The sequence below is a fragment of the Pimephales promelas genome, chromosome 14, assembly GCF_988280905.1.
Source record: "Pimephales promelas chromosome 14, fPimPro1.hap1.1, whole genome shotgun sequence".
Lineage (NCBI taxonomy): Eukaryota > Metazoa > Chordata > Actinopteri > Cypriniformes > Leuciscidae > Pimephales > Pimephales promelas.
Window position 1 is genome coordinate 2,815,258 of NC_142782.1, and position 11,725 is coordinate 2,826,982.

At 43.5% G+C, this 11,725-nt stretch overlaps 1 protein-coding gene across 3 annotated transcripts; it reads left to right on the forward strand.

Moving 5' to 3' along the window:
- The first annotated feature begins 1,851 nt into the window (after positions 1-1,851).
- Positions 1,852-11,617, forward strand: ppp1r3c2b (protein phosphatase 1 regulatory subunit 3C2, duplicate b). 3 transcript variants are annotated; one of them, XM_039674963.2, is made up of 3 exons: positions 1,852-2,000; positions 2,119-2,211; positions 8,674-11,617. In XM_039674963.2, exons 2-3 carry the CDS (start codon positions 2,189-2,191, stop codon positions 9,392-9,394), a joined length of 744 nt encoding a protein of 247 aa, XP_039530897.2. In that variant the 5' UTR covers positions 1,852-2,000; positions 2,119-2,188; the 3' UTR covers positions 9,395-11,617. The 3 variants fall into 3 exon arrangements, with proteins under 3 accessions (XP_039530897.2, XP_088975395.1, XP_088975394.1); XM_089119269.1 differs by lacking the exon at positions 1,852-2,000 and adding an exon at positions 2,819-2,873; XM_089119268.1 differs by lacking the exon at positions 1,852-2,000 and adding an exon at positions 2,819-2,846.
- The last annotated feature ends 108 nt before the right edge of the window (positions 11,618-11,725 follow it).

The window sequence follows — 11,725 nt, forward strand, 5'->3', positions numbered from 1 at the left end:
ATTGGCTAATGCATTGTGCAAATATACTGGAATGAATAGTAAAGTCTAATGTTATGAGGCACAGGAAGTCCACACATCCACCAATTGTCAGGAAACAATTGTTAAGTTGCATGAAGTCATGAGGCAACCTCGGGCATTTAAAAACATTGCTTCAGATATGAAAAGATATTCCCAACCAGAGGGTACAGTACATGGAAAGATTAGGATTTTGCCTATCAAACTAAATAAAATGAGATTCTGTGGCTCAGTTTGAGAGGAAGTCTGTTTCAGTTCAAAAGTGACTGTTATGATAGTGTTGCTGATGCTAAATGTTATCCAGTATGAGTTCATATGATCACATTTCCGGTTCGGTGTTGATGAAGGGCTTCTTGATTCTCACTGATGGTTTTGAGATGAAACGGGTTTGGAAACACTGATCTTGGGTGATCCGCTTGAAGTCGTTTCAAAGATCTGCACAGCAGTGTGTTTCTGCGGATTCGAGAGATGTCATCATTATGAATTTTCATCCTAAAAAAACAAGTCAGACATTTCACATTCAGAGTCGTATCTCATTTTCACACTTTTGAGGTTTTCCCCAAAAAATACTTCCAAGTTTAATAATGTCAATGTGATTTTACACAGCAACATGGCTTTTATGACTTTTTAATTAATTCAGCGATGTTAGACTAGCAAGCTAGTTTTGAAAGCATAAGATACCACCCTCCCTTCAAAACCACGCCTCCTTTAAAGCACATGAACCAGGACAGCAGAGTCTGCAAAGCATTACGAGAGACGGCGTTAAACTACCTCATGTCTCAAAGCACATCACTAAGCGGGTCAGGACTAAATGTTTTTTTTTTTTTTTTGGTCCATACCAAACGAACCACGCAAACCAAACAGAGCAATCACACTAGAGTTCGTTTTAATCTGCTAAGTGTGAAAACACCCTTAAAACACTCTTCACACACTGTGTAGGAATTTGCTATAGGCTGGAAATTCTCATTGATTTTAAAGTTAATCAAGCATATATGGGTGTTTTCAATCCTTTACACTGCCTATTACTATCAAATTTGTCAGAGGCGAACAGTCAGTGACTCAGTTTGGCGTTTCTGTGTTTGAGGCATTGATTGGCAAAGGCTCAAACCACAGTGATTCCTGTATACGTGCGGAACGACAGGTCTGATATGCTGATGGTGATTCTCTCTTATTGCTCTGCCTCTCTTTATAAAGAAGCTCAAGCATGAAGAATGAAAGAGGTTAAACATCACGCTCGCTGGTTTGCTTTATGCCTAAATGGCCCCGAGGAGTTTCCACGCTTGTCCTCATTGTCCAAAGGCATTATTATGTTAATTTCACTCTTACATTAATAGCATTGAATAGATATATCATAACTGTCTTTCCAGATTTGTTGGAAGCATTGAGAATGGCACAACTGGCACTCATTATGTCAAGTAAATGAGCCGTGCATGCATATTAATACATTTCATACGCACGAAGCCCTTTTTAAAAAATAAATGAATAACTATAGTTATATAGTAATCCATCCACTTTCTTGAAATGGTATGTTCTACATTGCTTTGGTCCTGCTTATTTGTACTATTTTATTGTATACAACAAATATTTTGGGATATTGCATGTAGTGTATTGTAGATATAATGTGTGATTTTCCTTATACAGTGCTTTTTAATATAAATATTTTTTCATATATTCAGGTCTCTGATACTTGTCAAGTCTGGCCAAGGATTTATTCTCCTGTACTCTTTAGCCCACAGATCAGGTCATAAATAGCTGGTTAAGTCCAGTCCTGTGTAAAGCTCATTGGCTTGTGTTTGGAGGAGGGTTCAAGCGTCTATAAAAGATGAAGTGACGTAACATTTCTCATAACTCTTCCTGAACCTCAACGGGGTAGCCAGAGACATCACAAACGTGTCCTTTATTACAAAAATAAAATAAATAAACAATACAAAAGATCATATTTTAAGGATTTCAGCGGATAATGCAATGATCAAAATAAAAGCACAGTAAGATTGTTTTTTTTTTTTTCACTTTGTTTTAAAAAGTTTGGTTTAAAATATGCATTGGAATATTATTCTTATAATATAACTTGTTTTTAAACCACTTGTATGTATGTTTTTACAGCATCGGCTCAGTTTAAGGTGTGTGGACACTGTGGGGGAAAGGAAATTGTGAAGGAGAATTTCACGATTATATGCTGAAGATGACTTGTGCAAAGTAAGTTTATTGTCTGAATAAGGCAAAAAAGTAATAACATTTGTCCCAAAAAATCATGTGAATTTCTGTGTTCAATATTTTTCTGGTAAATCTCAACTTCAAATTGAAATTACTGTTTGTGAGTGCAAAACAACTGATTTTTGAGATAAGAGATAAAATATGTTTAAGATTTTAGTTTTTTTATTTAATCCATTATTATAAATTGATATATTTGTAGCTAAATAACGGTCTCAGATAATGAACCATGTAAGGGAACAGGTTATGATCATGTTTTTGTTTTGTTTTTTCGAAAAATGTACATTTATTTACTTCATAAACTTAATTTGTCAACTCCGTTGCTATTTTAGTTATTTATTTGATCCGTCCAAAAACAGTGTAAAGTCTTTAATTATGTACAATTTGTGTTCGGTGGGAGCCAAGTGATAAAAATATATTTATACTCTGCATTTAGTTTTTCGCACTATTATATTAACAATTCAGTTCATATGTCCTTAATTCTCTTTTTAATATTAAGCATATATCATAGGTAAATAAGAAATAATATCAAGTAGTTTTTTTAACCCAATAAACTGAAAAAAGAATAAAATATTTCTTTCTATATTAACAGAAACCTTCATCTGACGGTGTTGACAAAGGTCTGACGGAGGTTACAACAGATTTAAGTATTTGCAAATGTTTTTTCAAACAACTGACTGACAAGATAACTAAATTAATTAATATTAAATTCAATTCAACGATCCTTCCAGTTAAAGTCCCCGTGAAATCAAAATTGAACCTATTTACTTTGTTAGCGCATATTACTAGTCTTGTGGTGAACAATTAATCCGTGCAAGTAAATATATATTAAAAAAATGTTTTACCTTAGTAATCTTTAATCAAAATCTGAAAAGTTACTTCCGGTCTGGAACAGTTTCTTTTTCTGATGACGTAGGTTTCACAGTTTGGGTGGGGAAACGCTTAACCACTCCCCTCAAACCGTTAGTTTGCTATGAGCGAGAGATGGAGAGGAGGAGCGCTAGAGTCAAACCCTGCCCTCTGTTCAATATTCCGTTTCACTTGGAAATACGTCACAGCACGGGAGAAAAATCGTTTGCAACTTCCGGTTCACGGGGACTTTAATGTACTTACAAACAGGTGTGAGTGAGTGAGAGTGTGTGTGTGTGTGCGCACACGAACAGTAGATGTAAAGACGTTATGTATACATGGCATGTAAATCAGGCCAAATATATACAGAATGTAAATAAAAACATGAATCAACCTTACAATAATTTCCTATATGCAAAAAAATCAGACAGACATAAAACCGACAGAGTTGACAAAACTGAATATTTCTCCATCTTGACCACATGTTGTACAGTGGAGTAGTTTTGTTTTTTCCTCAGTTGTAGCTTCCTTAATAAACACAACAAAAATGCCTAGATTCGACGATCACAGAGACGATCACACTGGGAACTCGGAGTTGACATGTTAAACCTGTGACCGCAGAGACTTGTTTAAAACACACTGCCCGGCCAAAAGAAAAGTCGCTGTTTGGATTTAAATATGCAAATGCTTTAGAGTCTGTAGCCAAGTTTCCATGACAACATGACATCATGACTTTTGCGTAAACATACACGCCACTTTCAAGTCAAGTGGCGTGTTATCTATACGCATTTTGTACGTACACGCCGTATGTACAATCTTTTTCCGAGTCAATTCGTTCGTTGAATGAACCAAACGACTCGGAAAAAGATTTGTTCATTTTGATGAACGAGTTTGAACAGGAGAATCACGAACGCGCATCACAGTACAGAGCAAGGCGAGCATTTGAGCTTATAAAACTTAAACTTTGTTATTTATTTGTTAAATGAGCGATCGTTTCGCTTGATAAGACCCTTATCAATTGCCTGGAATCGTTGCTATGATACAGAATATCCGCAGCACAGTTTATTTGTAACTGATTGTTTCCTACTAAAAATGTATTTTTCATCCATGTTGTTCGGTTGTGGCTCTGCTGGTTGATGTCGTTGTACAGAAAGAATGTTGTGACAGTTGGTCGGTGTGGTAATAGCCCCGCCCCTCCTCCACTAAGATTGGACGGCTGGGTAAAAAGTGACAGTGATGAGCGCTGCGTTTTACCCAAAGTTGAACATTCTTCAACTCTCAGCTGTCACAGTCTGCGTCTGCACCGTCCTGTCTTGTCATCAGCACTACACTTCCCAGGATCCTCTTGTCTCCACTCCTGAACTCACTCCCTCATCAGCCACCTGTTCCTCGTCTTGTTCATCAGTATCACCTGTCTTCACATCGTTATGTTTGATTCCTCCCTGTATTTAGTTCCCTCCGTTTCATTCAGTTATTGTCGGTCAATGTTTGATGTTAGCCTTTGTGGTGCCCGTATTCCTGTCTTCCAGCCTGTGTTTGTATATTAAAAGTAATCTTTACCGATATTCCGGACTCCTCGTCTTCTGCCTGAACCACACCCTGACAGATTGACCGACCCTAAGTATGAAGATCACTCTGGACCACCTAACTCCAATTAATCGCCTGATTCATTGTTTTCAAGATGGCGGCTCCATTGAGGAATATGTCGCCAGCTTCCTGGAGCTTTCCGTTGGGGTAAGCTGGACAGATGAAGTCCTGAAGACAGTTTTTTGGGGCGGTCTTGATGATCATCTGTATCAGCGAGCTCCAGCGGCGGCTGTTCCTGGATCGTTCTCCCAGTACCTGGACCATGTGCTGTGGTTGAGCGGCTCAGCCTTCACTGTTGGTGAGGCTGATGACATCGCCGCTCAACCACCATCTCCAGCCATGATCACCAGCCCCGCCGAGCCCCAGCTCTCCTCTTCGCTGGATCCGTCCAGCCCCGTCCAGCCAGCGCCAGAGACCGTCCAGCCAGCGCCAGAGACCGTCCAGCCAGCGCCAGAGACCGTCCAGCCTGCGCCAGAGACCGTCCAGCCAGTGCCAGAGACCGTCCAGCCTGCGCCAGAGACCGTCCAGCCAGTGCCAGAGACCGTCCAGCCTGCGCCAGAGACCGTCCAGCCAGTGCCAGAGACCGTCCAGCCAGTGCCAGAGACCGTCCAGCCAGTGCCAGAGACCGTCCAGCCAGTGCCAGAGACCGTCCAGCCTGCGCCAGAGACCGTCCAGCCTGCGCCAGAGACCGTCCAGCCAGCGCCAGAGACCGTCCAGCCTGCGCCAGAGACCGTCCAGCCAGTGCCAGAGACCGTCCAGCCAGCGCCAGAGACCGTCCAGCCTGCGCCAGAGACCGTCCAGCCTGCGCCAGAGACCGTCCAGCCTGCGCCAGAGACCGTCCAGCCTGCGCCAGAGACCGTCCAGCCTGCGCCAGAGACCGTCCAGCCTGCGCCAGAGACCGTCCAGCCAGCGCCAGAGACCGTCCAGCCTGCGCCAGAGACCGTCCAGCCAGTGCCAGAGACCGTCCAGCCAGTGCCAGAGACCGTCCAGCCAGTGCCAGAGACAGTCCAGCCAGCGCCAGAGACCGTCCAGCCAGCGCCAGAGACCGTCCAGCCTGCGCCAGAGACCGTCCAGCCAGTGCCAGAGACCGTCCAGCCAGTGCCAGAGACCGTCCAGCCAGTGCCAGAGACCGTCCAGCCAGTGCCAGAGACCGTCCAGCCTGCGCCAGAGACCGTCCAGCCAGTGCCAGAGACCGTCCAGCCAGTGCCAGAGACCGTCCAGCCAGCGCCAGAGACCGTCCAGCCTGCGCCAGAGACCGTCCAGCCAGTGCCAGAGACCGTCCAGCCAGTGCCAGAGACCGTCCAGCCTGCGCCAGAGACCGTCCAGCCAGTGCCAGAGACCGTCCAGCCTGCGCCAGAGACCGTCCAGCCTGCGCCAGAGACCGTCCAGCCTGCGCCAGAGACCGTCCAGCCAGCCCCAGAGACCGTCCAGCCAGTGCCAGAGACCGTCCAGCCTGCGCCAGAGACCGTCCAGCCAGCCCCAGAGACCGTCCAGCCAGTGCCAGAGACCGTCCAGCCTGCGCCAGAGACCAGGATCCCACCCAGCCTCCCTCTCCCGCCTCCTCCCATCAGTCATCCGTCAGCTCTTCCGTTTACCTGCTCCCCTGACCCTGCCTGGTCGCTGGATCCTCAGTTTTCGCCTCCCACCTCCTCCACCTGGACACTTCCTCGGCCCCTTGTCCCATCTGCTTCCCCGTGGCTCTTACCTCCCTCAGCTCCTCCATGGCCCCTCAGTCCACCAGCTCGGCCAGGCTCCCTCGACCCTCCGGATTCCCTTCGCTCCCTCGTCATCCTCCCTTCACCTTTGGACTTCCTTTCTATGGCTCCGCCCCGTCATGTCACCCCCCCGGTTCTGTCGGACTCCTCACTCCCTCCAGTCACCTGTCAGCCCTCACTCCCTCTGGCCTCACCGTGTCCCTCTGTGCCCCTGTCATCACTTCGGTCACCTGAGCCTACGGTGTCACCATGGTCCCTCGGTCCCTCTTCAGCACCCGACGTCGTCTGTCCCTCAGCTTCACCCTGGTCTCCGCTCCCATCTGCTCCGCCCCTGTCAGTCGGCCCCCTGGTGTCGTCAGCCCCATTTCCATCGGCTCCACCAGGGGTCCTCCCTCCATCTGGTCCGCCCTGGTCTCGCCCTCAGCCTGCTCCGCCCTGGTCTCGCCCTCAGCCTGCTCCGCCCTGGTCTCGCCCTCAGCCTGCTCCGCCTTGGTCTCGCCCTCAGCCTGCTCCGCCCTGGTCTCGCCCTCAGCCTGCTCCGCCCTGGTCTCGCCCTCAGCCTGCTCCGCCCTGGTCTCGCCCTCAGCCTGCTCCGCCCTGGCCACGCCCCGCTCAGCCCTCAGATCGTCCCCCCTCCTTCCTCTGTTCTGCGGCGTGAGGCCACGCCTTCCGGGAGGGGGGAGTTCTGTCACAGTCTGCGTCTGCACCGTCCTGTCTTGTCATCAGCACTACACTTCCCAGGATCCTCTTGTCTCCACTCCTGAACTCACTCCCTCATCAGCCACCTGTTCCTCGTCTTGTTCATCAGTATCACCTGTCTTCACATCGTTATGTTTGATTCCTCCCTGTATTTAGTTCCCTCCGTTTCATTTAGTTATTGTCGGTCAATGTTTGATGTTAGCCTTTGTGGTGCCCGTATTCCTGTCTTCCAGCCTGTGTTTGTATATTAAAAGTAATCTTTACCGATATTCCGGACTCCTCGTCCTCTGCCTGAACCACACCCTGACATCAGCGACCAGTAAAAAACGTATAATGGATCCATGCGTCAGATCTTAAAGTGACAGCAGCTTAATATTCTTACTAACATGTTGAGATAATATTAAAAAATATCTATAAGGCAGTTTTTCCCCATAGTTTCGAATGTCAAAATTGTGGCCAGTGAGTGGCTTGTAACTTTGGAAAGCATTCTAAAGTAAAGCGAATCCTGCAAATAATCATTGGTTACACTTTATTTTAAGGTGTCATTGTTACAGTCTAATTACATTATTTAGGTACTGAGTAATATTAAGCTATATGTACTTACTATAGGGTTAGGGTAGGATTAGGATTTGGTTGAGGGTTAGTTGCAGACTGATCTCATGAAGTAGCGTGTGTATGACACGCCAATTCGTATTTCCATTTTTGGCGTGCTATCAAGACGCATAATCGCTTTTCAGCGTGTTTATGAACGCCGTTGACTATTACTGTATATAAATATATGACTTACCTCAACCCCGTCCCTAAACCTAACCATCACTGGGGTTAATGGCATTTATGACTGTTCCCTTACCATCCTAGGAAAAAAAAAGATCGCTCCCCAGATGTAGATCTACATTTTGCTTCGTTTCGCGCCGACATTTGACGGCGTGTACAGACACGCGGAATCACTCGGACGTTAATGGCGTAGACATACACGCATACACACGGATACACGCAGATAGCTCAAAATGCGTAGAGATAACACGCCACTTGACTCGAAAGTGGCGTGTATGTTTACGCAAAAGTCATGATGTCATGTTGGTTAGTTGCATGTAATTATGCATAATTTACTGATACTATGGTAAGTACAGTACATGTAACAAGGAACCTGTCAAATAAAGTGTTACCTAATCATTTTATCTAGTGATGCACGATATATCGATATATATGTTAATTTTTAGTGTTATCGGCCTGATAAGAAAATTAGGCCGATATATTAAAGTTGATAATTAATGTATTATTTCCTTCAGCTGAGACACTTCAGATGCACTGTTCAACATGATGGTTTGGAATTGCTTGAAATATGATTGGAAAAAAATGAAAATACAGTTTAGTGCAGCACAAGTCCATGTAAACTATATGATGTGATTGGGATATGGATTTTAATGGTGAGACTTTTGTTTTTGTAATCAGACTCTCAAAAATGAAATAAAAATTTGGATTAAGATTTATCAGCCAATATATCGGTTATCGGCTTTTAAGTATAAAGAATTATCAGTTATCGGTATCGGCCAAAATGTTCATATCCCTAATTTTATCCCATTTTTTCCGTCTCCAGTGTGATTTCTCGGTTTGGCCCGCCTGTCTCCATGTGGTCTGTGGACGTGGGCTTCAGGTGCAGAGGCTCTCCGCACATCAATCATCTTCTCACGGGGTCGTCTCCCACACCCCTGCGACCCTGCATCTCCCATCCGCCAGTGTTTGAGTTCAAGAGCGGCCGCAGGGAGAAGCGCGTCGCGTTCGCGGACGCCAAAGGGCTCTCGCTCATCACAGTGCGCTTGTTCTCCGAGAAAGAGGACAAACCGAACCTGAAAACACCACGACTTAAGAAGTTGATTTGCTCGACAGAGTCAGCTAATAAGACTTTAGGGTTGAGAGTTGGGTTCGATCAGCCCTGCAGAGATTTCCAGGCGTTCAGAACGAGGCTTCAGGATCACATGGTGCTGTTGGAGAGCTGTGACGTCACCGAACGCTGCATTCTGGGAACCGTGCGCGTCAAGAACGTCTGCTTCGAGAAAGCCGTACACATCCGGATCACTTTCGATGCGTGGAGCAGTTACCGGGACGTCCCGTGTGCGTACCTGGATCAGAGTTACGGGGAACCTGGAACTGACGTGTTTGAGTTTAACATCAGCGTTCCTGAACGGATCGACCCGCGCGGACGCATCGAGTTCTGCGTGTCTTACTTACCGGCGGCGCTCGGTGTCACTGAATGGGACAATAACCATGGCAAAAACTATTGTATTCATGTGTGTGGCGCTGAATCTGCTGTCGTCTAATGACCGCTTCACTGTGTCTGCTGAAACTTTGCACATCTTTGTGTGCCATGATCACTGTTGCTCAGATTATTCATATTTTTTTTTAAATTTATGTTTGTGATATTTACTAGGCCTAATCTAACAGAGGTTTATAAATATCTTGCGGGAATGTTTGCATACTGGATAATGTATTTTATGATAAATGTTTAATTATATCAAATACATATTTTTTTTTTTAGATTAAGCACTAACATGTTTATAAAACCCTTTCGTATTGTAAATAACTTAGTTTTTAAAGTAAGTATTTTATTATATATATATATATATATATTAGAGAGTGTTTAATGATATTCACCTGGATTCCCTAGGGTCATCTTTTTTTGTTTTTATCCTTATTCTTGTTATATTTATCTCAGACAAGATTAATACAGTCAAGCACTTTTTCTATTTCTATACATAATCTATTTTTATGCTGTTGGGGTATCTAATTAAGTTACCTTTCTAGCTAAAACATAATTTAATGTAGGACACTGCCTGGTAGGCTATTCCTCAAGGAGGTGCAATCAAATCCCAGGATGTTTTTGACTTGGTCACTAAGTATAATCCATTTTAATCTATTAAATACCAGGATCGGTGCCTGACATTGACGTATAAGAGAACCCTTGATCATAAAAAGATGTTTAAGCATATTGTGAGATTGTTTTTGATCCCACACTGCCATGTTAAATGTCTTGCGTACAGAAATGATCCCCGCTGAGGTTGCGTTGTGATTGATTTCCTTCATGTGAGAGTTTTAAAGGTCCTGATAAATCCAACTCTTATCAGCAGACAGACAGAGAGATCCGTGTTTGTTCAGACAGATTATAAATGGCCTGTTCATAATCAGATTACATGCAGATGCTCTCAGTTAGAGGTTTTGGAATCCACATCATTAATTTGATGGCTCACATTTTGGAATATAAACTGACATTAATTGAATATATATAAAGCTTTAAATATATCATAAACAATTTCAGGCTGTTTTATATTTTTTTTTACTGCATTTGATATGCTTTAAAGGAGTAGTTCACTTTTAAAAAAAAAACATTTGCTGATAATTCACTCACCCCCATGTCATCCAAGATGTCCACGTCTTTCTTTCTTCAGTCGAAAAGAAATGAAGGTTTTTGATGAAAACATTCCAGGATTTTCTCCATATAATGGACTTCAAACGGTTCAAGGTCCAAATGACCGTTTCAGTGCAGCTTCAAACGACACCAGACGATGAATATAAGGGTCTTATCTGGTGAAACGATCGGCCATTAAAAAAATAAATACAAAAGTTTAAGTTTTATAAGCACAAATGCTCGCCTTGCTCTGTTCTGTGATGTGCGTTCGTGACTCTCCTGTTCGAACTCATTCATCAAAAGGAACGAATCTTTTTCCGAGTCATTTCGTTCGAACGTTCTTACGAAATGACTCGAAAAAAGATTTGTTCATTTTGATGAACGATGTTGTATTTATGTGAATAAGGACGCTACATATACATTGGGTTAAGATCAGTGTATTAATATATTGCAAAAATAACTCATATGCTCAGCACACAACTGCTGCTGACTTCCTGTTACAAGTTAACATACTCAAGTTTTCCACAAGGTGGAGCTGCTGCCTAGGCACTACAACAGGATACCTTGAGGCTGTAACAAACGAGTTTGAACAGGAGAGTCCAGCAAGTCGAGCATAAAACTTAAATTTTTGTATTAATTTTTTAAATGGCCGATGTTTTCGCTAGATAAGGCCCTTATTCATCGTCTGGTGTCGTTTAAAGCCCTTTGAAGCTGCACTGAAACTCTCATTTGGACCTTGAACCATTTGAGTCCCAGTAAAGTCCATGGAGAAATACTGGAATGTTTTCATCAAAAACCTTAATTTCTTTTCGACTGAAGAAAGAAAGAAAGACATTGACATCTTGGATGACATTGGGGTGAGTAAATTATCAGCAAAAATGTTTTTAAAAGTGAACTACTTTAATCAATTTATTGTACAGAGGTCGCGTCATTTTGACAGACAAGGTCATAAAAACCTGTCATTTTTATTTTCACATTTTAATGATAAGCCATTTAATAGGCTCTGTTTTTGTTCACGAAGTTACGGGACATTGGGTTATGCATTACTTTATTGATGAAGAGAAAGTTGAACAGAGACTGTGCATCACTTTTCATGTTTCATCATGAATGTTTGTTCAATAAATCGCAATATGTCTATTTTATCACAAAATTCTAGCAATATCGTTTTTGGCGCTTTTTGGTGTGACGCCTTGAGCAGCGCACCCTTTAAGTTACAGAACGAAATAAACATGAATGAACATCAAAG